Raw genomic sequence first — 27,860 nt, forward strand, 5'->3', positions numbered from 1 at the left:
TCCTATGCTTGTAATGGGATGCCTGTACAAGGCAGCTTGGCTGCTTATGCAAGTGGCAGTGTAACAGGGCTGGCACCCGGCCCGATGCACACGTTGCCCTGGACGTGTCCTCGTGCCAGCCATCTCAGGCTAAAAGGGGAGTTGTGGACTCCCCCAGGCCCCTTGGGCCTCTCCACACCTGATTAGGCTCTGAGTGCCAGAAATGTACCTGCATTATGAGGGCAGAGACCCTGGATTTCACGGCTGCTGCTCACTGCCAGCCAGGCAGATTAGTACGTGGCAAGCCCAGCCAGTGTTACAAGGCATGAAACAGGATACACATCCTCATACGGACCTTCTGTGCACCGGCAGGAGGCAACAGGGGCAGTGATTTACAAAGCACCAAACCCCAGCACAGGGGCTGAGGGCTGGTTTCCAAGCCCCTTTTCACACCGGTGCAGCACGTTGCACTCCTCGGGGCTTGCACCAGTGCAGCTGTATCAGTGTAAAAAGCCTCAGTGTAGACCAGCCCTGGACCAGTGGTTCTTAACCCCTGTACCTTTGTGGGCCGCATATGCAGCTGTCTGTGTTACATGGGCTGCATCTACACAATCTATATGCTGCCTGTATGGCCCAGAGGATGTCACCTGGGCTGCAGCTGTGCGCTGACTAGGTCAGAGGCGGCCCGCGGGGGGAGAACTGCTGGCGTAGACGAACTGTACTGCTGGCCAGCTCAGCTGGGTTCCAGCAGCTACACCAGGCCCTGGGATTGTTCCACGTGAAGCAAAAAGAAAATGGGGGGGTTTACAAAGTGCTGGCCCAGGTACACCTGGCATGAGCCATGTCTCACCTGCCTCCCAGCCAGATCAGCAGGCCAGCGACCACCCAGTAAGCGTCTAGCAATTGCATTGGAGGGAGCTGGGAGTCAGGACTCCTGGGTTCTATCCCTGGGCCCGGCCGCTGACTGGCTGCATGATCCTGAGCAAGTTACTTGACTTCTTTGTACCTGTTTCCCATCAGTGAAATGGGGAAGCTTGACCCAAGGCACAGGAGATATGTGTTGTCATTAGCATTGTAACATGAGCGGTCCATGGGCTTCCTACCAGGGCGGCTAGGAAACCCACAACTGCCCTGCACGAAAAGCTGGCCTCTGGCAGGCCTTACATGGGAGGGGCCTGGGTTCGGATCATCCCTCACGGAGCAGCCCTGCTGCGTATTGGCTGGTGGTTGAGTTCACGGGGAGCCCAGCACTGGGACCCCAGGGTTCTCTTGCCACCTCTGCTGTTGTCTCACTGCCTAGCCTTGGCCAAGTCACTGCCTGTCCTTGCCCCAGTCTGTGCAGTGGGGGGAACGCTCACTGCCCAGTGGGGGCTGCAGGAATTAGTTAGCTCCGCTGTTGGAGCCTCAGCGGCGAGTGGGTTTAGGACAAGGGGCTTGGAGCATCTACACAGGCACGGGGGGAGCCGGTCGGTCACTCCTCTGACAGTTCTGCCCTGCAGGAGCTGGGCTGAGCAGAGGCCTTGAACCGGGCCACAGTCTGCTCAGACCCCCGGGGGCCGTAGCAGTTGCGGGGACGCATTTGCAGCCCTGCCAACGTGTTCCGATCCTGTCGGGTCCAGCCAGGCTGGGACCTGACTCCCAGCCCCGAATGTCAGCGGTGTCGTTGGTGCAGGCTGGTATCCACCATTACAGGGCGGCAGGATCGGGCCCTTGGGTCCCAGAGGCGGGAGCTGTCGGTCGCTAGGCTGTTAGACAAGCAGCTGTGTGTTTTCAGAGCATTGCTCCCGGGCACCCTTTGGCCCGTCCCTACTGTGTGCGGCTGCTGGCTCCGTGGCTGGGTGTATTCGCCTTGCCCACCACAGCCTGTCAGATGCTTCTCAGCAGTGCTGTGCCGGTACCATCACTTGCAGCCGAAGGCGCCGGCTCCGCGCTCCCCTCCCGCCTGCACGGGGGGCCTGGCCGCATCCTGTGCGCGGGGTCTCGCTAGGCAGAGCTGAGCGCCAAGGAGAGAGAAGCGGGCTCCAGCCGGCTGCATTGGTGTCAGTGTCCGGGAAGACCCACGGCTCTGAGCAGAAGCCAGATCCACCCCCCATGAGACTTCAGGGCAGGGGAGGAACAGCCGAAGGTCCCAGTAGCTGCTGCCTGCCCACTGTGCTTGTCCCTAGGGAGGGGCAGGGGAGGTGGCAGCTCCCCATTCTCTCCACCCCATCTCTAGCGCTGCGCGTGCGAGGGGGTTACGCGGCAGAGCCATGGCTATGGGGAGCAGAGGGGCAGGGCTAAGGAGGGGCACCAGCGCTTCACCTCCCACCCTGCAGTGGGGCACTGGAAGTGAGGGGTTGGGTGGGGGTGCCTTGCCAGTGGAGAGCAGCTCAGCCCGAGCCGGGAATCCCGTGACCCTTCTCTGCCATGCGACAGCAGCAGCCTCTCCTCCCCTGGGAGCGCAGGGGAGGGGATGGTGGCTTTGGAGTTCAGTACACGGCAGCGTCTGGAGGGGATCAGCGCTGTGGGGCTGGGGGTGCAGCAGTGGCCCTGGGCTTTGCAGTTTGGGTCCGTGGCTCTCAGCCCTGCCCCTGCTCAAATCTGCTCCAGCGCCCCCGGATGGACCCGCCAAAGCGACGTCCTACGCAGGCTTCCTGGGTCAGTCTGGGCGCTGCCCAGGGAACAGATCCTGGCATCGGGGATCTGGGTGGTGTGCCCCTTCCAAGGTACCCTCGCGCAGGCCAGACGTGTGCCCTGTGTTCTGCCACAGAGAGAGACTGCGGCCCTTTGCAGGCAAAGTCTCTCTGGTCAAACTGGGGTGCAGCGCGCTCTGGGGACCCTCCCTGCCATGGGCGGATCCCACAAAGGGGGGAGGTTGCCCCCTGCCTGAATAGTGACTTGGTTTTTCAAGAGCTTTGTGCCTGCCAGCTCCTGGACTCCTGTAGTACAGAATGCAAATGAGTGGGGCCTAGTGGTTAGAGCGGCAGGGGTGACCGGGGGCTCGGACTCCTGGGTTCTATCCCTAGTTCTGGGAGGGGATAGCCGGGGGGGGGGGGGCTCGGACTCCTGGGTTCTATCCCTAGTTCTGGGAGGGGATAGCCGTGGGGGGGGGGGGGGGCTCGGACTCCTGGGTTCTATCCCTAGTTCTGGGAGGGGATAGCCGTGGGGGGGGGGCTCGGACTCCTGGGTTCTATCCCTAGTTCTGTGGGGGGGAAGGGAATGGAAATGCTGCATTCTAGGGGGAGCTGTTAATCTCTTCTCTCTGCAGTCTGATTACAGTGGAGCATGAGACTTCCCAGGTGTGTGTGGGGGAGGGTTGTCACTTTTGGATCCCACCAAAGACCCTGCCCACCACCATGTCCTGAGCCAGCACAGAGCACACAGTCCCCCCCCCCCCCCGAACCGTTGTGCCTATATATGGTAGTTGGCAAGTTCTTGTAAGGCCAGCCGCCGGCTGACGCGAGCATGCACCACCAGAGCGCTGACGTCCAGTGCCGGGGAGGACTCCCCATGTCGGTGTGCGGCTGCCGGACAACGCCCCGTGGGCCCCATCCATGCCTCTGCCAAGCTCCCGCTCCCAGCCACTTCCGGGCCAAGCCCCTGGTGATTGGAACCAGCTGTGCTGCTGAGCCTGGCTTCCTCGCCACACCCAGGATGGCAGCGCGCCAGGTGGCCCTCCACTGCCCTCGCTGCACCTTCGCCTGCACCATGTGTGTCCCGGGGGCTTCTCCAGGGGGACAGAGGCCCCCTGAGCCATGACACCCTGCCCGCTTAGCTGGTGCATGACCTGCGGGTATCAAGCCCGGCTTGTTGCTGGGTTCGCTCCTTGCCTGCTGTAGCTGCAGTGGACAGGGCTCTTGTGTGTCCTGGTTCTTGGCAATCGGAGCAGCCACCACAGGTGCCTCTGGCACCTGCGGTGCAGATGCACAAGGCTGGGGAGGGGAGGGCAGATACCTTGCAGAGGGGCTGGAGCCAGTGGTTCAGGCAGGGAGCTGGTTCTGTTCTGGGTTCTGCTGGTGAAACCCTTCACTCTGGGGGAGCCATGTTGCTGCTCCCTGCCTCAGTTTCACCACCTGTGAAATGGGGGAGAATGTGAAGCAGAACGATGGGCTTGGGGTGAAGGCATGCCTGGCTTGCAGGCTTCTTGCTCTAACCACTGGACCCCGCTCCCCTCCTAGAGCTGGAGATAGAATCCAGAGTCCAGGTCCTGCAGACCCACTTGGCTGGGCTGAGGGCACTGTCGGCCAGCTGCAGTCTCCAGCTTGTTGAAGACACTGGGGGGAGGGGGGTTCCCAAGATGTGGGTCTCTGGGGTCTGTGCATGACAGCAGTGATGTTGCAGAGACGGGAGACCGGCAGGGGCAGCTGCCTCGCTTGCCAGGCATCCACCCAGCCCATCCTGCTGCATTTGGCCATCCCAGGGAGCACAAACCGCTGACCAAAAGAGAGAGAGAAGCTTCTAAACCGGTTAAGAATAAACCCAGCAGCCAACTTGTCCCAGGCCCACCTGCAATATGGGGAATTCAGGCTGGCTTGTATCTTCTGCTGCCAGCCTTGAGAGACACCCCCCCCCCCCAGCAATGATTTAGCTCCAAGCTGGCTGAAATCTTCCTCTTCCTGTGCCCATGACGGGTGTTAGTACTGGGTTCTCGCTGTCCTGTAAGTGGTCGCGGCTGTTCAAGGTGCCGTTCTGCAGCAGGGGCAGGAGACCCAGCACGCAAAGCTCCCACACAAGCAGCCTCGGGTCATGCCTGAGAGAGGCTCTGAGAGTCCAGTGCTCGTGCTGTGCTAGGTTCAGCTCCTGGCCCTGCTCCCCACTTCCTTGGGCAAACCCCTTCATCTCGCAGACCCCCAGCTGTAAACCAGGGTGGTGATGGTGTGTATCGACCTGACCTGTGAGCGCCTAGGGGCAGGGACCGTTTGGTGTGTTGTGTAGTGCAGCGTCTGGCCCCACCAGGCCCAGGTCTCCCGCAGCGGCCTCTCGAGGCTAGCGTGATGCACCTAGTGATTGGGAACTGGACCGAAAGGCTACTCAGGTGCACGGTGGGCTCCCCACCCGCTCCTGCTGGGGACTCTGAGGAGTGGAGAGCCAGAACCTGCTGCTCCCCTGCAGAGTGTGCAGCCCGCAGGTGAGGTGCTGGCTTGGCGGCAGGCTAAGGAGACAAGTGGAGGGAGCCGCGCCCAAGGGAACTGACCTGGGAGGGGGAGAAGCTGGGAGGCTTTAGCTGTCTCGGGGAACGGGAGTTCCATACCCACATGCAGCCAGGCAGGGCCTCCGTCTTCTGAAGGTGCTAACGGGCGCTGCCCAGCTTTGGACTCCATAGGCCTGATTCTCAGAGGTACTGAGCACCCGCAGCTCCAGGTGAAGTCAATGGGAGCTCAGCACCCTCTGGCAGCTGGGCTCCCCAAACCTGGGGCCAGTGCGAGAGCCCCTGCGGGTCAGCCAATCAGCTCTCTCCCTTACTCTCATTCATCTGCACGATGGTGAGGATGGTGCGAAATGAACACACTTTCAAGATCATCTTTCCCTTGGTTTCTCTGGTGGAGGCAGGGCAACTCTGGGGCTGCTGCCAGCAGACACGAATGTTTCCATTTCCCCAGCCAGGGTCCCTCTTGCTCAGAGGAAACCCCGCTGGGACCCCCGATGCATCATTCACAGATTATTCCTGACCAGGCGGGAAGTGCGCTTGGCTGCTGCACTGACACTCCCCAGCTTGCTCGAAGAAGCAGCGACGTGAGTGAACTCCCTGACCCGCTGCTTGCCTGGCACACGCTGGGTAGCATGTGAAAGTGGGCCAGGAAATCTGACGCGGTGTCACGGTACGCCCGTTGGCGGTGTCCCTCTGCTGGCTTGCCTTCCTTGCTCTGTGGCTTCTGTGGGTGAATCGGAACCAGGCCGGCAGCTGTTCACCCTGCCTGCATGGGCCCATTCACTCCAGGAACCACAGTCTGCAAACGGCACTTCAGACTTTTGTGCTGGTCCAAAGGGGTAAGAGAGGCAGCCGCTGGGACTGGCCCCCTCTCTTTGCCCCATGCTTCCTGTACTGCAGACGAGCTTCCTGGATACGCAGCTTTCCCTGGGGACAGGTTATCGCAAAAAGCTCGTGTGCATCACCCTGTGCAGCTGCTGGTCCCAGAGACAGGAGCCTCCTGGCCTGACCTCAGAGGCCATCCCTCTGTGCCATCGATCGGCCTCTCCTGCATTTCCAGAAGCCAGGGGAGTTTGGATTCCCTGCGCCATAGTCCTTGGCATCTCTTAGCAGCAAGACCACTCCTGTGCCCCAGCTGTCCATGGCAGTAGGGACAGGACTTGGCACCAATGTGCTCGCCTTTCCATCCAGGGGTTGCCAAGTGCTTTAATCGGGTGGGTGTTGTTAGCTGTTCCCCACAGGTGGAGAGACGAAGGCACCGGGAAGTAACTTGCCCAAGGGCGTCTGGCAAGTCTGTGGCAGAATGGGCCAGGGGGCTAGTGGCACAGATTTTAGAGTCCGTTACTTTTGGGTGCCAGACCTCCTTAAGGTGTCTCAAGGCACCTGAAATTAGTGACCATTTCTGAAGACATGAACCTGATCCCGGCTTATTGTTTGACAACATCGCCTCCCTGTGTCACTAGACTCCATCTAACTCCATGAGACCAGCCCGTTTGCCAGAAGGCACCAGACGGCCATCAGGCCACCATGCCTTCAAATCCTAGGCCACCTTTGAACTGATGCCCTGACAGTGAAGAGTTCAGAGTCCCTGTTAGCCACCCAGATGTTAGTGCTCAGGTTTCAGACACATACATCGTGAAGCAAAGCATCCTCTTGGGAACATCCCCCGACAGTCAGACTCACCAAGCTTCGGTTCTTTGGAGCCTGATACTTGGATACATCACATTTCTGTGGTGGATTTCTGTCATCTGAGAATTGCAAAGCCTCTTATGATTAGCTAGTAAGTCTTCAAATCCCATCTTCTCCCCCGTGAAACAGGTAAGTAATGACCCCATTTTAGATACAGGGAAAACTGAGGAATGGTGAGGCGAAGAGAGTTGCTCAGTTCAGTTACCCTAAGTCCTATTCAGACAATCATTAGAGATTCTGGGCCCCCCATCTCAAAAAAGATAGAATTCGGAAAAGTGCAGAAGGGTCTGGAACAGCTTCCATAGGAGGCGAGGTTAAAAAGACAGGGGCAGGTCATCTTAGAAAAGAGACGACTGAGGCGAGATGTGATAAAGGTCGATAAAATCAAGCATAACGTGGGGAAAGTGACTAGGGAAGTGTTATTTACCCCTTTGCATGCCACAAGAACCAGGAGTCACCCAACGAAATGAATACTCCTCTGGTTTAAACTAACAGAAGGAAGTATTTCTTCACATAAAGCACAGTAAGCCTGTGGAACTCATTGCCAGGGGATGTTGTAAAGGTCAAAAGTATCACTGAGTTCAAAGAGGAAATCAAGTTCCTGGAGGATAGGTCCATTGACAGCTATTAGCCAAGGGGGTCGGGGACAGAGCCCCCTTCTTTGAGTGTCCCTAACCCTCTGACTGCCAGAAGCTGCGACTGGATAACTGGGTGGATCACTTGCTGATTGCCCTGTTAATTCCCTCTGACACAGGATACTGGGCTAGATCAACCATTGGTCTGACCCAGTCTGACTGGTCTTATGTATTCCTGGGAATGAACCCTGCTGCTGTCCTGGCCAAATTCCAACTTTTCTAATTAAATTCTGCCTCTTTAAATCCCTCCCTGCATGTTGCATTTTTCCTGTATTAAATTGTTGCCCTCAATCCACCCCAGCGGTGGCTGCGTTCTGTTACGCCTCCATTCTCCTGCGTCATAGAGACTCAGTGATTTGCCCAAGAGTCTGTGGCAGAAGTGGGAACCGAACAGCAGTCTCCTGAGTCCTAGGTTAATGCCTTAACCGCTGCTCCACCCTTCCTCTCCTCCGTAGCAAGTGCTCAGAGTGGTATCTCTGTCAGAAGCCCCGCAGCACAGTGGAAACGTCTGGCTTGGACACACACGGTTCCTCGGCAGACAAAATAAACGCCGTGACCTATTTACTTGCTAAGGGTTAAATTCCACCCACACTTAAAGCCATGCAACCTCTAACCCTGGATGTATATTTAGCAGCTTGTATATTAGAGGCTTCTCCATTTTCCCCCCACCCTGCGCTCTGTTCCTCATTTTGCCTTTTCCTTATTTACCAAGAATACGATTTATTTATCCAGTGTAGGGCCCTCCTGAGCCAGTGGATTGGAACTGCTGGAAGGATCACCCAGCAATCCAGCCCACAGACACATTCCCCAGCCCAGCCGCCCTGGGAGGCCAGCCAGGAACTTAGCACAAACATGTAATAAAAACGCATCTCCTTACGCAGTTGCTTTTATAAACGTGAGCATTTAAACAAATCCAGAGCTTAGGCTAAAAATATTTTAACAATAGGAAAATGCATAAATCTTTCCAGCAGCTAATTTACCAATCTGTGAAATTCTCCTTTCTGTCTGCTGGACTGGTGCTGCCTTAGCAAACTGGGGATGGGCCACACAGTGAGAGGTGCTCGGGCAGAGAAGAGGGACCCCAAGGGGGTAGATTTTAGAGGGATTGATCCTGCATGGTGCAGTGTGATTTCTGCAAGGGCAGTGAGATCTGAGGGCATTTGGTAATTCAAAGCATGCCTGGAAAAACCTCCTCCTAGAAGTGATTCTGCATCCTGGCCTTGTCTACACACTGAAGCTGCAAACCAGTGTAGCTGAACCGGTGCAAACCACTATGTGGATGCTCTTATGTTGCTTTACCTGTGTCGGTTTAACTTACATTGACGTTTACCAGTATGAACTGGGTTTAAATCGAAATAAGAGCATCCACACTGGGCTTTGCACCGGTTTAACTAAACTAAACTGACTTTTAAATGCACCTCTAATAAATGGGGACAGGTTTGTGTGTAGAACTGACTGGGGGCTGGGATTCTCTAAAAGAGCAGACGGTTTTGGACCCCTGAAATTTCTTGGCTTGTGGGCCCCAAAACTCCTGTGAAAATGAAACCAGGCCTGTCCCTGAGGGGTGGGTTTATCACAGGCTCACCCAGCGGGATCAGGCTGGTTAGTGTCTGAGTATGCAGACCCCTGTGACCTGGGGGACTCTGGGAATGTAGCTGCTGTGGTTAAAGTGAATAATGGCACCTTTTGACTGGGCTGTAGAGACTGACCTCCGCATGCAAAGCTGGTTTGGATCTGGAGCTAAATTTTAAAGGGGGTGTCCGTGTTTGCACAATAGAGGCCTCACTGCTAACTGCAGCCGTTGGGCGCTCTTCGAACACAAGACTGTAACAGTAAGAAGTGGTTCTGCACCAGCAGGGCTATCTGAACCCAGATCCAGACTCCCCAAAGCAGGCCAGGAGCTAGGGTTCTGGTTCTCCCAACAATTACCCCCCCGGTGGCTGAAACAGTGACTTGGACCAGGGCCATGCAGCCGAGGGTGACTGCTCTGGCTCATCTGGCCCCAGAGCCAGGCTGCGCTGTCTTTCTGTTGAATTTTGTGTTTGCTTTCTGCTCTCAATGGCACATCACTGGATTTAACCCCTGGGGCCGAGGAAACCAAACCCTGCTCTTGGTTTTGCTCTCAGGGGCGTAGTTGTTTTTATGTCCAAGCTCCCAGAGCCCTACCGTATTGGATTAATATTTTCTCCTTGTTGTGCGTCTCAGGTTACAGGAAAGGGAGTTGGGATCTGTTCCCCTTTCACCAAGGCCTTTGCTTTGCTGCACACCCCAGCCTCTTGACATTTCAGGATGGCAGCCTGCACAGAACTTGGCTCCTCCTTTTCTGGAAAGCCCAGCTCCCTTGCATGCAGCATGAGGGAGAATCCCCCTTAGCCCTTTGCAGTGTGGGGTGAATGATAACCCGGAAGCAGTTCTGATTCTGTCCAGCAGAATGACAGGTTTCAGAGTAGCCACCGTGTTAGTCTGTATTCGCAAAAAGAAAAGGAGGATTTGTGGCAGCTTAGAGACTAACCAATTTATTTGAAGTGAGCTGTAGCTCAGGAAAGCTTATGCTCAAATAAATTGGTTAGTCTCTAAGGTGCCACAAGTCCTCCTTTTCTTTATCCAGCAGAAGGCGATGGCCAGGAACCATTTGTCACCAGTAGCATCATAGGAGTCTAGTCTGCCTAGCGTGGGAAGGGAGCTGCCACCCAAGCAAGCTAGAGGCAAGGCGAGGGAACAGCCCACAGGAGGGGTGGACTCTGGTGCCCTGCCTACCCCACAAAGCCGGGGCTGGGGGTAGAGAAAAGGGCATGGGGACAACCCGAGGAGGGTGGAGACACCAGGGCTGGGGCCAGCCCAGAAGGGAGCGTGCTGCCTGCGGAAGACGGCTGCACAGGATCCTGGTATGAGGGGAGTCTCCTCCCCGCGATGGCAGAGGAGGGGCTCTGGGGTGTCTCGGGGGCTGGGCTCTCAGAGCAGCCGGGGCCGTGGTCCCTGGGGGACTTGAGAGGGGGGGAGAAGGACTCGCCCATTCCCCCTGGGAAGCGAGAGGTGCGGGAGGCCACGTGCTCCAAGCTGAGCTAGTTTTTCGGACTCCTCCGTAACCCGCCGCCCTGGTTCCGCTCCCGCCTTTGCGTGAACTCGCAGGGTTTCCACGGGGCTTTCCGACGCCGGGCGCTGAGCCCGGGGCTGCGGAATCCTCGCCCGGAGGGAAGGAACCGGGAATTCTCCGCCGCTGGAGTTGCCCTCTGCGCGGGTACTGACAGCCCTGCTGCCGGGCTAAAGCGAGCGCCGCTGTAGATGACGGACCCTGCATGGGGGAAGCCCCTGCAGAGCCCCGACCCGGCGCTCTCCGGCGAGGCAGCGTCCGCACATTTAACAGAAAAGATGGGCCCCGCTTCGGAGAACGTCTCCGACGCGCTCCGTACCGTGATGGGCAGCACTAGCGAGCCAAAAGCAACGAGGAGTGAGCCCAGGTTGGCAGAATATCTCAGTTGCATTTCAGAGGGGCGGGAAACTGGAAATTACCCCGGTTTTGCAAAATGTTCTAGGTGACTTTTTTTTAAGGCGGAGGGCAGTAAGTGTAAAGAGATCCCAGTTTTGTAAAATATTCTGGGTGTGTTTTATGGAAGGGGGCAGTAAAACTCTGTGTGTGTGTGTGTGTGTGAGAGAGAGAGAGAGAGCACAACCCCGGGTGAGCTTAAAAACTTGCTATGTAAAGATCAACCCGTTCAGGCCCCAGTCCTGCACTAATGCACAGGCTTAAATTTAAGAAAGGGTAAATCCTTTTGAAGTTAATGGCCACGTGCTTACTTTCAGCCTCTGCAGAAATGGTTGCAGGACCATAAACATTGAGTGATATTTGCAATAAATGTTCATTCAAAGTATAGGAAGCACCCCACATAAGGGTTAAAAAAAATAAAGGCAGTTCTTAAGAGTGCCAGTTTTGTATACCTGGAGGCAGCCCTAGAACTGTGTGTGTAAGTAATTTTGCAATCAAACAAGGCAATTCTCGAATCCCCTCGCCTCCCTGCCTTTCTGTAGGGCACTCAACAAGCAGGGCCCCCCCTCCCCAGCAACAGAACATAAAGCAGGATTTAATTTGTGCCAGGGCTGAGCCCTGCACCTCTGGCCCTGCTGCATCAGTTATGAATGTAAAACAATTGCTTGGGCTGGGCCCCTCTTTCCTTACAAATTAGGCCCTGGCCCAAAGTAGGGTGACCAGATGCCCCGATTTTATAGGGACAGCCCGATTTTGGGGTCTTTTTCTTATATAGGCTCCTATTACACCCCCACACACACACCCTGTCCCTATTTTTTACACTTACTGTCTGGTCACCGTAACCCAAAGTAGCTTTTAAAAATACACCCCTGGTGACAGTTAGCCCCCGGACTGCCTTTGTTTTGACACTAAATCCCCCCCCCCCGTCCACTTAAATGTTTCCACCGGTGAATTCCTGCCCCCTCCATCCCCCCTTCTGTTTTTATTCCTCCTGGCTGCCCCCACTTTGGCTCTTTCTATTCCTGGCTCCGCGCCCCTCCCCCTCCCTGCCCAGGGGGTCTATTTTTAGCAAGGGGCAGCGTCGGGCTATTTATAGATCAAACAATTCTAAGGCCTGCGTCAATGGAACCCCGTGTGCGTCACCCGCCCAGACATTCCAGCCCGCCCCTCCCCCCCGCCCTGCGGGGACCGGAAAATGCCGCCCCTTCGCGCCTTGTATGGCCACGGCTGCAGCCGGCCTTGCGTCAAAGGGTCCCCCCTCCTCTGGCCCCGCCCCCGGGCCGTGCGTCACAGAGGGCTTAAGAGGATCTCCCTGCGCAGGGCTGGGAGCCCCAGTGCCGCTCCGAGCCCGTCCGGCCGCCGGGCGCCTCCAGTGCAGCTCGCCGCCCGGGACCTGGGCAGAGGTCCCCTTGCCCCGGGTAGGTGGATTACGCGGCCCCCGGAGCGCTCCGGAGAGTGGTTCTACCAGGTGGGAGCGCGGGCTGGGAGGGGGGTCACCTGGCAGGTGGGGAGCCGCGGGGCAGGCGTCGCTGGAATGGGGGGGGGTCACCTGGCAGGTGGGGAGCCGCGGGGCAGGCGTCGCTGGAATGGGCGGGGGTCACCTGGCAGGTGGGGAGCCGCGGGGCTGGACTGGGGGGGGGTCACCTGGCAGGTGGGGAGCAGTGGGGCAGCGTATGGATGGGCGGTGGAAAGGGGGGGGTCTCTGGGTTATATTGCACGAGGGGGTGTTGCTCTCTCCTGTGCAAGGTGGGATGGAGGCCAGAGGTGCGGGGGGGGGCAGGGCTTGTTCATTTCCACTGAACTGGGCACCTTTAAAGGCTGCATTGGCATTGTTTTTTTTGGAGTGTAAAGTTGCAGGAACCCGACCTGGGAGGTGGGGCAGTGCTCGCAGGTGAGCGGGGTGTGTTTCCAGTGGTTTTATTTTTCTAGTCTTGACTGACATTGTGCTGGGGGCATGGCGGCTGCAGGGATAGTGTCTATGCTGTGGCTCTTTGCTCTTTAAAAGCAGCTGTGTCCCTTTTATTTGGAGGGAGGTGGGGGGGCCCTTGAGTTGGCGGATCAGGTTTGATACTGTGCGTTACACTGAGGGACGACTGTGTGCCAGGCCTGTGCGAGAAGTGACAGTGGGGCAGGATTGCTGTGGGCATATGGCAAAGTAATGGGAGCTTTCCACCGGCTCTCTAAAGCCCCTCTGCAAATTACCACCTTGCCTCCATCCAGAGCTCTGTCCTCCTTCCCTAGTCACCTTGGCAGGCTGGCGCTCGAGTTCCTTGTTTTGCTGTTTTAAGTGCAGTGCTTAAAGTGTAAAGGGGGGTGTTGCAAGGGATCGTGGACTTGGCCCAATCAAAAAGGTTTTAAATGGAGTTGAGTCTCTGAGGGGCTCACTTTTAGCATTGTTTTAGCAAAGCTGCTGCTCCCAGGTTAAGACAAACCCCACACTTTTTTCAGGCTGTTTTAAATGTAATAAGTTGCAACTAATCTTTCTACTATCATTTGACACTGCAACATAAACACACACCTCTGAAATCCCCTGCCTTTAGCAAGGCATCCAGGAGGGTACTTTAATTCAGCGGTTCTCAGAACTTTAGGTCGGGACCCCATTTTAATGGGGTTGCCAAGGGCTGACAGTCTGAGCCCCGCTGCCTGGGGCCAAAGCCCAAGGGCTTCAGCCTGGGGGCGGGCACTCAGGTTACAGGCTTTGGCTTTGCTCCCTCCCCCCACCAAGAAAGGTGGGGCTCCGGCTTTGTCCCTGGCCCCTCTGCCAGGGGCAGCAGAGCTCAAGCGGGCTCAGGTCTCCCCTCCTGCCCGAATAAATCTGTTAACCTTTAAGGTGCCATCATACTCCTCGTTGTTTTTGTGAATACAGACTAACACAGCTGCCCCCTGGTACTTGGTCTCCTGGGGTTGTGTAGCAGTTTTTGCTGTCAGAAGGGGGTCATGGTGTAATGAAGTCTGAGAACCCCTTGCTTTAAGCAAATGATCAGTTAATTGGTTTTGCACATATTTTGTGTTGATGATTCTGGATGCAAATGGGGACCCTCCTTTGACCTGTGAGCAGAGCTGCTATAGAACGGCAAACTTGGAGTGGACTTTCTGCTGCGTGGCTGGCCTAGCCTCTGAACAGAGCAGCTGTTTGGGGTTTTTTTTCTTTTCTTTTCTTTTTTTTTTAAATAAAAATAAAATCCCTCTGAATTTTGACTTGCAAAACAACTTGGCACCAGCACGGTGCAGGGGAGCGAATCAGGAAAGGCCCCACCTTGCTCCCTTCTATATGGTTGCTGAGCCTGGATCCTGCTGCTGCGGGGGAATGCAGTTTCTGGACCCAAGAAACAGACGCAGCTTTGCCTTCAGACACCTGGCAACCAGATTCACCACCCAGGCTCCGTTCATTTCTAACTTGCTGAAAGGCTGGCAAAGCCAATTTATTGCCACCCGGGGGGAGGGGAGGCGCGGCGCTCTTGTGCTTTGGTTAAAGACCTGTGAGCATGGTGCTGTCACGCCCGTGCAACAGTATCCGATCGCAGGGGGTAATCCATGTTTCTGGATACCACAGGAAGGAGCACCTTATAGATACTCGTATCAAAAATTAACAGGCCTGGTCATGAGCCATTATTTGCAGCACCTCCCTGGATCAGGCTACAGATTAGAATCCTAGTAGAGTAGTTTGAGAGAGGGGAACCGATTCCGCTCTCATTTACACTGCTGGAAATCCAGAGCGACTTCAGTCGTGTTGCTTCATATGTACATGTACATCGGTGCAACCAAGTGCACAAGTCCATAGTGGATGGTCATTTTTGAAGTACGATATGGCAGACTGCAGGGGGCACATCTAAGGGATTTTTATATTGTTTTAAAACAATCTGTGTATCAGTCTCTCTAAGGAGAATTTTAAAATGAGGAAGGAAAAATAAATTTGAATAACCAAGCAGCGCCTGTGAAATCCAGAGTAAGCTTTAATCGTCCAGAAAATCAGCTGTTCCTGTTGACCATTTCCTTGCAAATTTTTAAACTACAAGCTGTGAAGGGGTCGGGTGACCAGATGACCTGATTATATAAGGACAGTCCCAATACTGGGGGCTTTGTCTTACATAGGCGCCTATTGCCCCCCACTACCTGACCCAATTTTTCATGCTTGCTGCCTGGTCCCCCTATGAAGGGGAGAGAGAATATTGACAAGCCTTGCGAGGAGGCTCGGTCGGGGCGGGCTGAGGTTATTTTGTCCTTGGTGGTGGTGATTTAAACTCAAAGCAATTTGCATTTAAAAAAACCCCAACATCATAAAGGCTCAGTGGTGTCTAGTGTTGTTGGGTTGCTATAGAAACAATAAGCTAATGAAATTCTTTCTGTTGATGTGACTACTGCGATGGCAGAGCGGAGGTGAGGAACAGGTGTAGATGGTAGTAAATAGTGTGTGAGCAGGGGGGTCCCTCTGCTGGTTAGAATTAGAATGACCCAACTGTGTGTCATAAGCCCTATACTGAAAACAGCTGATGGCTCGGGCAGCTGGAGCTTGGCTGTATGGAGCACAGGTGCCCTGAGTTTTTGCTCTGTTGCTGCTCATGAGTTCTGAATGGGTCTGTTACGCAGCGTAGTGACTGCTCTGGCCGGGTGCATAGTGTGTCTATGTAATGTCTGTCATCCATAATGGTAGAAAATACTGATCAGAACACTAGGACTAGAGGAAAGACGTCGGTGTCCATTGTTACTGATTTGAGCACCCTGCGCACATGTATTCCCTGTGCTTTTAGCTGGCACAGCTCTTCTACCAAAGAGAGAGGGCAGCTGGGCTCTTTGCCCTCGGACACCAGGGCCAGATCCTCAGCTGCTGTAAATCAACCTTGCAGGGACTTCTGTGGTGCCAGAGTGACGTACGTGAGCCAAAGACCTGGCCTTTTGCGCTTCAAAACGTCAGATCTTCTCTGGAGACACTATTAAGGATGGGCTGAGCGGATCTGTGGCCGGCTTTGGCTACTGTAAATCCCAGCAAGTTGTTAACTACTGAGAGCCAAGCCTCTGGTTAGGAACCCAGAATAGCTGGGCTGCACATCACGGTGGGGACGGGAGATTGTGCGAGTACTTTGTTTGGCTAATGAGGCAATTTTACTGCTTTGTCCCTTGTGAAATGATTGACTGTGTCTCCCTTTGCCAGGAAAAGTCCCCGATGAGCCCTTTTTTTTTCATTTGTGTTCATTATTTATTTGTATTCCACCAGCAGCTGTAGAACCTAGCTGAGGTTTGGGGCCTACTGGACCGGGTGCGGCACAAACATAGAAAGAGAGATTCCCTGCCCCAAAAAGCTTCTACTCAGAATAAAGTTTTATTATTATCCCAATTCTTCATCTGGGGAAACCAGAACCAGAGAGTCCCAAGGGAGATGTGGGAAATAAACCTAGATCTCCAGAGCGCTAGGTCGGAGCCTGACCTGCCAGGCCAGCTCTTCCTTGCAGCTATGGGGATGCCAGCCTGGGCCACTGAGCAGAGAATGTCGTTAAACTGGAGCAAATCCATCTCTGTTGAGCTACGTGGGACGCGAGTTTGGCTTTCTGTATGACTTGTGGCTGAGGACAGTGGCCCGCTGATGCTGTTAGCTGTATGTGGATCGATCTTTTTAAATAACCGGGCTAAGTCCTGAAGTCTGTTGTCAAAGCCGATGGGAGTTTTGCCTGAATAAGGAGCAGCTGGCCCCATAAGAACATTGTAACCTTGTTCTGATGGTGCAACCGTGTCAGCGCTGCTGGGAATTCTTATGTCTCCACATTCCGCCGTCCTTTACAGGCCATTAAGAACTGCTTCTCGGCCCATCAGAAGATGACCTTTAAAGGTCTGCGATATGAATTACATTATCATCTTGCTGCAAGGGTTACTTCTGTCTTGGCTTTCAGCTTGACCGGGGACTCTGGTTACGTCTCTCCTCTATATGGCCCTGTCTGCTGTTCCAGCCCTGCTACTCCCCAGGTTGAGAGAGGGAGGCCGGCATGTGTCAGAAAGCAAAGCAAACTGGCAAAGTGGCACGGGTCAGTTACTAGTTTTGCGCCACCAGTTATCAAACACCACCTCTCCCGCTGCAGATTCAGTATGAGAACTAAGAGCAAGCTGGCTCCTGGGGAGGTGGGGGGGCTGCATGGGTCCAGATGCAAAACGCTAAGTGCTCATCAGCAATTTTCAGCCTTTCTTCCCACCTGGAAAATGGCAGCTTGCTTGTGGGTGTGAAAGGGCCACATGCAGAGTGCAAAGGGCAACCAAGCCTGTGGAGCAGGAGACCAGGGCAGGGGCTGTGGCTGGGGGCATGCCAAGCCAACAGAGGTGTCTTTTGGTCACCCTGGGAGGGAGAGGGTGGTAACATGGAACCAGCCTGGTGGGGCACCATGCCCTGAGCCCAGCATGCACTGAGCCAGCCTGCTGGTCCTTCTGCTGGCCAGCAGCTCCTTCAGGTGCCCGGAGACGGGCACAAAACTCTGCCCAGTGAGGGGAGCAGGTCAGTTGGGGGGCTCTGGGATGGGCCTGGAAAATCAGGTTTGCAGGGACTCTCCTGAGTGAGCCCTTGCCATGGTGTGGCAATGGGGCAGCTGGCAGGAAGGGCAGAATGGCCACACACCTACAGCCAGGCCTGCTGGGCTTTCGAACGAGTGCAGACACAGGATCTGCTGGGCTGGGGTGCCGGACGCCTGGGTATCCTATGGCATGGCCCTGCGCAAGTCCCTTCCCCTCTCTGTCTGTCTTGCCTGCCTTTGGGGCAGGGCCTGGCTCTTGCTCTGTCTGTGCTGTGCCAGGGCTGCCAGGACTCTGCTCATCTGCTGCGAGCTATGTGTCTGGGAGGCACCGCTCTGCGTCTGCCATCCGATCACAGCCCTGACATTTTACAGAGCTGCCAGCTCAGCCCTGCTTGGCCTGTTGAAGTCAGCATGGCACAGAGAGGCATCCGAAGTGGCCTCATTTGGTGCAAGTGGAAGTCAGACGCTCCCTTTGCTGGCTGCCGGCGGGAGGGAATGCAGCAGAGATGCGCTCCGTTATGGAGTTTGGGAGGCAGGAGTGTCCAAAGAGCTCAGGCAAGTCTGTGTATAGGGCCTGGGGGGAACTTAGCTTCCTAACCGGGAGCCGGGTGATCCGGGAGTCTGGTCCGGGCTGTATGTTTGGTTCTTGAATTAGGATCAAAACTCTGCACCTGACACTCCCACCCAGGAGGTTTGGAGTCCAACATTTTGGCCCAGCAAACCTTCCCCACCAAGCCCCTGGGGTGGCGAGGCAGGGCCAGCCCAGGGCCTGTTGGCAGCTCTATGATTCCCTCCGTTTGTGGGGACAGCGTTTCAGGTGATTGCCTTTCTGCCCAATGAGGCCAGCTCAGAATGACCTTTCCTCGGATGATCACGAGGCCTCCGCTCCACCATGTGACTTTGCCTTCAGACCCGTCTCCAACACTAGCCAGTTCTTTAGCTCGGTTCCAAACACCCTGAGTGCAGTGTTGACAGCCTTAATTTACACTGCTCCATGGCTGCGAAGGAGCTGGCTGATGACAGGCCAGTGTGAGATACAAGCTTGTCAGAACAGCCATGTCCTTGATTCCTTCTCACATACCAGGCTCACTGCTTCCTTCGGTGAATTCCTGTCCCCATTCACTTGTCGGATCGCTGGGGCCAAGGTGGGGGTTGCCCTTACACCTCGGTTCCTGGAGCCCCCCCAGGGGCTCATGCAACGCCATTGATGTGGGTGGAGTTAGTCCTGATTTACACCACTGAGACAGAATCAAGCCCCCACCTTGGACTGATGCTTCTAGCAATGTAGACGTCAGCAAGCAGGTGGATTTTGGTTGAGCTTGGTGAAATTTACCTTGGTGGGCTTTTACCCCAAAGCGCCTGGTTTTGGTGCATATGGCTGTCCCACGGGACCTGCAGTTCCCGAGTTCATGCAGCAGCAAGCCCCATGCTGTGCTCGGCCAAGGCACCAACTTCGGGGAGCAGAGGGGAGCTCGGCCTCCGTGGTTCAGCCAGCCCTTGGCTTAGGGCCCCCCAGGGGGAAGGGCAGGGGGACCAGCTCATGCCTATCGAGGATAGAATTTTTCTCCGCATTGTGATCTGGCCAGTCCAGAATTGCACTGGGACTCAGCCAGCTCCCTTTATGCTCAGCCCCTCTTGAGATCAGGGCAGTTAGTTATTGTACAGCAAGTGTTGCTAAAGTGCCACCCCTGTGATTTTAGGCCTATTGCTCTGTTATGATGTAGATTACAGGAGGGACTGGGTAGGTGCTGGAGAACAGGCCCTTCCCCAAAGAGCTCACAGGGTAAACAGGCATGGGAGGGGAGATAACTTGCCCAAGGCAGTGGTTCTCAACCAGGGAAACATACCCTGGAGGTACGCAGAGGTCTTCCAGGGGGTACATCAACTCATCTAGGTATTTGCCTAGTTTTACAACAGGCTATATAAAAAGCCCTAGCGAAGTCAGGACAAACTACAGTTTCATACAGTGACTTCGCAAAAAGAAAAGGAGGACTTGTGGCACCTTAAAGACTAACAAATTTATTTGAGCATAAGCTTTCGTGAGCTACAGCTCGCTTCGTCAGATCATCCGATGAAGTGAGCTGTAGCTCACGAAAGCTTATGCTCAAATAAATTTGTTAGTCTCTAAGGTGCCACAAGTCCTCCTTTTCTTTTTGCGAATACAGACTAACATGGCTGCTACTCTGATACAGTGACTTGTTTATACTGCTCTGTATCCTGTACACTGAAACGTAAGTACAGTATTTATATTCCAATTGATTTATTTTATAATTCTATGGTAAAAATGAGTCACAATTGTTCAGTAACGGTGTGGCTGTGACACTTCTATATTTTTATGTCTGATTTTGTAAGCAAGTCGTTTTTAAGTGAGGTGAAAATTGGGGGCACGCAAGACAAATCAGACTCTTGATAGGGGTACAGTAGTCTGGAAAGCTTGAGAGCCGCTGGGAATAGAAGACAGGTCTCCTGGTTCCTAGTCCAGTGCCTTATCCATGGATTGCTCTACCCCCTGATCAAAGACATTTCCCTGGAGCCTGTGGGAAAGGCTAGATCCCATCTGCCGCATGGCACATGCTGCTCATCTGAGCTGGTGCCCCGCGCAAGCACTCTGCACAATGAATGGGGAGCTGTGGCCTGGTGAGTGGGTGCGATTCCAGCCCATTGTTAAGTCTTCTGCCTTTTCCTTTGCTCCCTTGCTCAGAGATGCCCTGTATCCAAATGCAGCATGGGACCTTGCCTCAGAGCGGAGGGCCCTGTGAGCGCTACCCGGCAGACTTCCTGACTCCAGAGCTCAGCAAGTTCACGATGGACCTAGTCAACACCGAGATCGCAGCCACCACCTCCCTGCCCAGCTTCAACACCTTCATGGATAACTACAGTGGGGAGTTCGATACGTTCTTGTACCAGATCCCAGCCTCCAGCCAACCCGCCTCCTTCAAACTCGAGGACTTCCAGGTGTATGGCTGCTACCCCGGCTCCTTCAGCAGCCAGCTGGATGAGACCATGTCTTCGAGTGGCTCGGACTATTATGGCAGCCCCTGCTCCATCCCGTCCCCGTCCACCCCAGGCTTCCAGACCCCACAGGTCCCAGCGTGGGAGAGCTCCTTCGGGCCCTACTCGCCCACTCAGAACTTTGAGGGCATGAGGCCCTGGGCGGAGCAGCCGAAAAGCAGCTCTACTCAGCCAGCCTTCTTCTTCGGCCCCTCGGCTCCCAGCCCCGGGGTCCCCCAGAGCCCCCTCAAGGTGCCACCAGCTGCCGAGGTCTTCGCGCTCTCCCAGAGCTCCCCGGTGGGCTTCTCTGGCCTGTCCCTGGGCCAGACCTCCCCACACCTGGAGAGCCCTGGCTTGATGGATGGCTCCCTGTCGCCGGCCAAGACGCGTAGCCCCGGTGCCAACGAGGGGCGCTGTGCCGTTTGCGGAGACAACGCCTCCTGCCAGCATTACGGCGTCCGCACCTGCGAGGGCTGCAAGGGCTTTTTCAAGGTACGGGGCTGGGGGTGGGGACTTGGGGCTGGGGGAGACCCAGGGCAGTGTCTAGGAACCCACAGAGCCAACGGCCTTTCTCGCCAGCAGGCAGGCCCAGAACCTCCCCACTTCACCCGCAGCGCGTGGCCGATCTTGCTCCCAGTCTGGCCCCAGAATCCTTGGCAGACAATGCTGGGGATTCTGGGATGTGGGTGGGGTCCCTGAGGGAGCCCCGATGGATGTGCTGAGTGAAGTCGTCTGTGGGTCTCCTCTTGGCCACTCAGCATGGGTCAAGCCCCTGTGCGCCCTTGACCGGGCTTGGCGTGTGTGCAGCTGTGGGCAATGACCCACTCGCCGGTGAGCAAGGGCTGGGCAGAGCCTGTGGGCTGGCTCCTGGGTGGCACAGGGCACGGATGACACACAGCCTGTCTCCCCAGGCCAGCAGTTCAGAGGGTCAGGAGCTGGGGCTGACCTGGGTGCTGCAGGCAAGGTGCGGGAGCTAGTGGAGATGAGACTCTGGCACCTCTCCTCAACACGGCATCTATGTGGGGGGGTGGGGGGCGGCAGCATGTCGTGCAGAGAGCCATCGCCAAGGCCCCCGTTATGCAGAGCACTGGCCTCTGTGCGCAGGCCCAGAACCACCAGCCACGTGGGAAGATCTTGGTGGCTCTGGTGGTTTCCCTACCTTTCCCCTCCCGCCCGTGGGCCCTGATTCAGCCCGTTAAGCACGTGCTGGCGGGGGTGGGGGGTGGAGTGGCTTGCTGAATCGGGACCCATGTGCATAGGGGGCGGGGCTGGGGGATGAGCCTCGTGGCCCAGGGTCTCCAAAGCAGCTAGTGACTCTGGCCCAGAACCAGGTGCCTCAGGGAGGCCTTGGGTTGTGCTGAGACCCGGGCCCCTTTGGGGAGCAGCTGCAGCCCCTGTGTTGGGCAGCGCTGGCTCTGAGGGGGGAGAAGCCGTGTCTGGTGTAGGAAGGGTGGCGCCGAGTCCTGGGGTTGGGGGCGGGACAGGGGAATCGGGGCCTGGAGGGGTGACCACTCAGCCCAAGAGCAGGCAGTTGAGTCTCCCCTGATCCCTGCCTGCAGATGGAAGCGTGCAGGTGCGGCTAGCTGTCCAGGCACCCCCCCGGGAGAGCGACGTGTTCCCCTCCCCCTCTCGTGTCCTGGGAACACAGCCCCTCGGATGTGAAACTGGGCACCGTGGGGCGGGGATGCTGCTATAAAAATACCAGGAGGACAGAAGAGCTTTTGTTCCATCCGGGCCCGGCCCTGGGCACCCGGGATCTCGCGCTCCCGCTTCGCCGGAGGCTGATGCACTCCCTTGTTTCTCCTGCTCCCTGCAGCGCACGGTGCAGAAGAACGCCAAGTACATCTGCCTGGCCAACAAAGACTGCCCTGTGGACAAGAGGCGGCGGAACCGGTGCCAGTTCTGTCGTTTCCAGAAGTGCCTCGCCGTGGGCATGGTCAAAGAAGGTACAGAGCTCGACACGTGGTGTCCCCCTGCCAGGCTGGCCCTGGCTAGGCCAGGGCTTGGGGCAAATCCCGGGGCGGGGACTCCAACAGCGCAGGCCGGAGAGCACCGCAGCATCTGGCTGTGTCCAGCCCAGCAGCCCCCATAACAAGTCCCGTGTGTTCCTGGCAGCTGAACCCTGCTTTCGGCACCGCTCCCTGCTATCCCCGCGCCAGCTCTGCTGCTGCCCAGTTCCCGTTGCCAGTACACCTGGCTGCTCCTTTGTCCCCAGGTGTATTGACTTGCACTCCTCCAGGCCCAGTCTCATGCTGCTGCTTTCTGGCAGCTCCCACCATGTAGCATCACTCTCAAATGCTCGCTTGCCGTTCCATGGCTGTGGTTCCAGGCTGGATCCAGAACAGGATAGGGTGGGGGGAAGACGTGGCTGGAATCTCGCAAGGAACACAAGAGCTGTTCTTGCGAGACTTGGACCCAAGTGGGTGCACGCATCCCCAGAACCATCCAATCTCCCCAGATTTCCCAACGTTCTGGGGCCAAAATGTTGTGATTTCTCCAGCCCTGCCCCCAGCTCCTGTGTGCGCCTGCAGCCAATCCCCAGCCGTGTGCATGGATCTGTTTGTGCATGCCATTCCCTGTGTGTTTTTGCAGCCCAAACCAACCTGGGATGGGATGTGGAGCTGCCCCCACCCCGCTGAGTCTCTCCCTCCCCCCACCCCGCAGTGTTCCATTTTCTCTGAATGCTGCTCGCTCTGGTCCGGTGGCAGTTCGGTAGCATTGCTTTTGCCAATGCTTGATGTGCTGGGGCAACTCATCTGTGGGGTCAGGGGGCTGCTTAGAGCCATGACAGGCTGTCCATTGCAAAGGGCCAAGCCCTGCACTCAGATGGTAACGTCCAGCCCCCTTTTCTCTCTCCCCAGTGGTCCGAACGGACAGCCTGAAGGGGCGCAGAGGTCGGCTCCCGTCCAAACCCAAGCAGGCTCAGGGCACTTCCCCCATCAGCCTCATCACGTCGCTCGTCAGGGCACACATCGATTCCGTACCCAGTGCCACCAAGCTGGACTATTCCAAGGTACCTGCTGCTCCCAGGCAGGGATTCAGGGTCCTGGGGCTCCTGGAGCAAGGGTGCTGCCGAGGGCTGGCTCCCTGCCACCCCCCAGCCCTGGCTGAGATGCTAGGAGCGGCAGCCGCTGCCTAAGAAGGGAACTGTGTGCAGCCCACATGCTCAGTGGAGTTTGGGAGGGCGTAGCCCTAGGGCCTGCGGGCAGTTAGAGAAGGGATCCTGGAGCCCTTGCCATCTACAAAAGGCCGCACGCTCAGTGCTGTACGAATGGGGCAGCATTGTCTGCTGGCTACTGTGCGCGGCACACGAGGTTCTCTCTCCAGCTCTGGGAAGGCAGTGTTATCCAGTGGTTAAAGAGTTAAGAGGCAGGACTCCTGGGTTCATTCCCCAGCCCTAGGAAGGGGGAGTGAGTTGGAGCAGAGAACCAAGAGGCAGGATTCAGAGGTTCTGTTCCAGGCTGTGCTACCTCCTGTCTGTGCCTGGCTTGTCCCAGGGGGCCAGCCATGCCCTGCCTCATTACAGGGCTTCCTGTGGCTTGGGAGATCTCTCAGGCTCTCGGAGGAAAGCAGCTGTCTAAGTGCACAGTGCTCATAGGGCAGTGTGTGCTGACCACACGCTCAGGCTTACCTGACCCAGTCAGCTTCCCCCAGGCATGCACTGTATCTAGCACCAAGTCCTGGCTGCAGGACTCCTGGGTTCTCTTTAGGGCAGTTGTGTTGTCTAGTGGCTAAAGGGGGCTGAGAGTCAGGACTTCTGGGTTCTCTGCCCTGCATTCTGCACCCAGATGGATTTGTCTGCACAACCGAATCCCACCAACCTTGTTTCTGAGCCTATCGTGGAATGTATCCAGCAGCTGGAGCTTTGGGTTCTACCTCGGCAGTGAAATGCTGCCTGGCCTGGAGGCTCAGGGACCAATCCAGCTCCTTTCATCCAGGGAGCTCTGTGACCTTCAGAAACAGTAAACAATTAACCCTCTCAATGCCCCAGCAAGTTAGGGGCTATCCCCATTTTACTTGGGGGAAACTGAGGCACAGCAGTGCAACAAATTGCCCAGAGTAAGCCAGTAGCAGAGAACCCAGGAGTCCTGACTCCCAGCCCCCTCCTCCCTTTAACCACTAGGCAGACTCCTTCCTGCAGCCCAAACGAGAACCCAAGAGTTCTGTTGCCAGTGTTAGGCAGCAGAAAACGCCCAGGCCCAGATGGGTGCGGGTTCCTGTCTCTCTGCTGCTCATTCGTTAACCTGGAGAGCGCACAATGGCTTTGAGAGACGCAGCCCCGGCCACTCTCATGGGACTTGTAGTGCGTAAACCGAGGCCCGGCCTGTGGGACGCTAATCCCGCCCCTCCTCGTGTGCTCGGCAGTTCCAGGAGTCTCTCTCCTACCAGTTCGAGAAGGAGGACTGTGTGGATGTGCAGCAGTTCTACGACCTGCTCACCGGCTCCATGGACGTGATCCGCAAGTGGGCTGAGAAGATCCAAGGGTTCCAGGAGCTCCCCAAGGAGGATCAGGACCTGCTCCTGGAATCTGCATTCCTGGAGCTCTTTATTCTCCGGCTGGCCTACAGGTAACTCCTGCTCTGCTTCATAACCCACCCAGCCCCATCCAGAGCCAGGCGGCCGCTGGACACCAAGATGAGATACGGGATGGTGATGTGGCAGCCGGGGTCAGTGGGCTAGGGCACAGAGATCAGGACTTTGGGCAAAACCATCTGCCGTTAGAGTTTCAAAGGAGGCTGTGGCTCCAGTCATCCCTCCACTCGGACAGCCCAGCTCCATTTGTCCTGTGGTGCCAGAGTGTATGAATGTCAGACCTGCAGCATAGGGCCCCGAGTGCCTGGCTAACCAGGCCAGGATCCTGGCTGTCATCACCGGTGCTCCCTTCTGCTCATGCTCCCTCTGTTACAACTCTGGTTTCTGCTCTGACCCCACACCCTTAGCCCCTGCCCCACTCTGCTGCCAGCAGAGCCCCTGGCCTGCCCTCCCTTCTCTCCTGACCACTTGTGGCTCTGCCCTATCTCTTGCAGGTCGAAGCCAGAGGAAGGCAAGCTGATCTTTTGCAACGGGGTGGTGCTTCACCGCATGCAGTGTGTGCGGGGCTTCGGGGAGTGGATCGACTCCATCCTCGAGTTCTCCCAGAGCCTGCACCGCATGAGCATCGACGTCCCCTCCTTCTCCTGCCTCGCGGCTCTCGTCATCATCACAGGTGGGGCGATTTGCACCTTCCTGCCACGCGGCTGCTGGGGGAGGGATGGGCAGGTCTGGCCACTGGACTGGGAGCCAGAGGGTCTGATCCCGGCCCGGACACCAGCTCCCTCTGTGGCATTGGGCCAGGGGGTTATTGCACTGCACACGCAGGTGCGGGCGGTAACGTTCGGAGAGCCTTCTGCAAGCTGTGACCAGGGTCTCCGCAGAGCAGCAGGTTTGTGCTGTGGGAGAAGGCTCAGGAACCCTACGTGAGCTGGTTTCCTCCAGCCACTGGCTTCCTCCAGCTCTCCGATCCCCCACTCTGCTCCTCCAGGGGAGGAAGTCGCTCTGACCATTATTAACTTTCAGGAGTGACTCCTGATTTTGGCACAGCATGAGACTCCTTAGAGGGGCCTGATTTCCAGAATGTGCTGAGCACCCCCCTCCAAGAACCAGGCCCCAGGAAGATCTTGGGGTGGGGCACCCCAAATCTCTAGGCAGGCCTGGACAGTTAGGCCTGTTTGGATCCCAGCAGCCCCAGAGGCTGCAGGCGGGGGGTGGGGGCTGAGGCTCCGTCAGGATCTCCTTGTCTCTTTACACCAGGCGTCCAGCAGACCACAACCCGGCTCAATCAGCAAGGCATACTGGGGCCCTGGAGCCTGTATATACTCCTTCCCTTTTCCCAGCATGCCTTGCCATAGCCTCTAATTCCCAGGGACCCGCTGAGAACTACAGTTCCCAGAATGCCTTGCTGCTCAGAGGGTTTTGTGTTAAAGGGTGCAGAATGCAGAGATTGTCTGCTCTTCGGGGTGGATGAGACAGACCAGGGATTGGGGAGCAGTTCAGGAGGAGGTAGCAGGAGTGTGAGCCTGCTTTGCCATGGCCCAGCTGTGCACACAGCACCTGGGCGCTGGGATCTAGGCTGGGCTGGGAGTGACTGCTCCTCTCCTCCTTCCCAGACCGCCACGGGCTGAAGGATCCCAAGAAAGTGGAGGATCTCCAGAACCAAATCGTCAGCTGCCTGAAGGACCACGTGACGTCCACTGCGAGCGAGCAGACCCGCCCCAACTGCCTGTCCAAGCTGCTGGGCAAGCTGCCGGAGCTGCGTACCCTCTGCACACAGGGCCTGCAGCGCATCTTCTACCTGAAGCTGGAGGACCTGGTGCCACCACCTCCCATCGTGGACAAAATCTTCATGGACACGTTGCCCTTCTGAGGGGGGTGCAGCCCCCCGGGACCCGTGAGGCCCCTGCCACGGGGAGCTTGCTCACTTTTTGTAAAAGGGGAGTTTTGATGGACACGTCTCCCCTGTGCGTGGAGGGGGAGGGGCGATCAACGGAGTATTTCCAGAGACCGGGTGGGGGGCAAGCCCCACTGCCAGCTGGGATCGCAGGGACTCCTCGGAAGTGGGCAGAACCCTTCACACCTCCTGGTGGCTGACCCGCACTTGGACTCTGCGTCCCGTCTTGTTTACCCCAAACCCTTGGATTGCGATGCAGTTCTCTGTGGAGGACCCCGATGTGCCTTTTGGGTGATGCACTCAGATGCCCAATATCCCTGTGCCCTCAGCCAGCCCCGGCTCGTACTCACCGCTTGCAACGGCTGGCGCTTCACCACGCTGGGTAGGAGGAGCTGGTCCTGAGACATGCGCTGGGGTGGGTTTGTTCCAAGTGCCCTGCCCTGCCTGCCTACTGCATCCTGCAGCCAGGCAGGGATCGTGCCAGGAGCGGGCTCCTCTGTCCCCAGCTGCCGGAACTAAGCCGTTTCCAGACCCTCCCAGCAGCTTCTTGCCTCACTTGTGCTTTTGCAGCGGTGCCCAGGGAGCGATGGACACGTGCCACGGGCGTGGCGCATGGGATGCTTTACACCTGTCCGCTGCAGACATGTCTCTTTGTAAAAAGACAAGCTGTAAATAGATGGAGTTTAAACCTTGTAAATACAGCCGAGAACTGCAGAGGCAGCGAGAGACGAGAAGGGGCGCTGGGAGGGAGACGCCTATTTTGTTCTATCCGCTGACAACCATGTGGCTTTCTGTGCCTGGGAGGGCTTCCTCTCCCATTTTGGACTTTTCCTGTATATAAACTTGTATGTAAAACAAAAAATCAACATTTATATTTGTGTATTTTTTTGGGATTTACCATATGTGACTTTTTTCTGATTAATATATATTTAATATATTGAAATAAAAAACATCCGGGTAGCCGTACCTCTCTCCCACTTGTGCCGTACTGCTCCGGCTGGCAGTGGGGATTGCGCAGAGCCACTGGCTGGTTTGG

At 56.5% G+C, this 27,860-nt stretch overlaps 1 protein-coding gene across 4 annotated transcripts; it reads left to right on the forward strand.

Annotated features, from left to right (window-relative positions):
- The first annotated feature begins 107 nt into the window (after nt 1–107).
- NR4A1 (nuclear receptor subfamily 4 group A member 1) lies at nt 108–27,790 on the forward strand. 4 transcript variants are annotated; one of them, XM_043506429.1, is made up of 8 exons: nt 108–112; nt 12,251–12,333; nt 20,108–20,889; nt 22,214–22,343; nt 23,259–23,410; nt 24,763–24,965; nt 25,425–25,603; nt 26,544–27,790. In XM_043506429.1, the coding sequence occupies exons 3-8, from the start codon at nt 20,110–20,112 to the stop codon at nt 26,798–26,800; spliced, it is 1,701 nt and encodes a 566-aa protein (XP_043362364.1). In that variant the 5' UTR covers nt 108–112; nt 12,251–12,333; nt 20,108–20,109; the 3' UTR covers nt 26,801–27,790. The 4 variants fall into 4 exon arrangements, with proteins under 4 accessions (XP_043362364.1, XP_038235117.1, XP_043362363.1 ...); XM_038379189.2 differs by lacking the exon at nt 108–112 and adding an exon at nt 2,701–2,714 and having other exon boundaries at nt 12,251–12,383; XM_043506428.1 differs by lacking the exon at nt 108–112 and adding an exon at nt 2,707–2,714.
- Nucleotides 27,791–27,860: the final 70 nt, after the last annotated feature.

Source organism: Dermochelys coriacea, chromosome 20, assembly GCF_009764565.3.
Source record: "Dermochelys coriacea isolate rDerCor1 chromosome 20, rDerCor1.pri.v4, whole genome shotgun sequence".
NCBI lineage: Eukaryota > Metazoa > Chordata > Testudines > Dermochelyidae > Dermochelys > Dermochelys coriacea.

What these genes read in the sequence shown, in the direction of transcription:
- NR4A1 (XM_043506429.1), top strand. Translation starts at nt 20,110, where the DNA reads ATGCCCTGTATCCAAATGCAGCATGGGACCTTGCCTCAGAGCGGAGGG. An exon ending in GCTGCAAGGGCTTTTTCAAG is followed by an intron (nt 20,890 to 22,213) that starts GTACGGGGCTGG and finishes TGCTCCCTGCAG; the next exon opens with CGCACGGTGCAGAAGAACGC. An exon ending in CCAAGCTGGACTATTCCAAG is followed by an intron (nt 23,411 to 24,762) that starts GTACCTGCTGCT and finishes TGTGCTCGGCAG; the next exon opens with TTCCAGGAGTCTCTCTCCTA.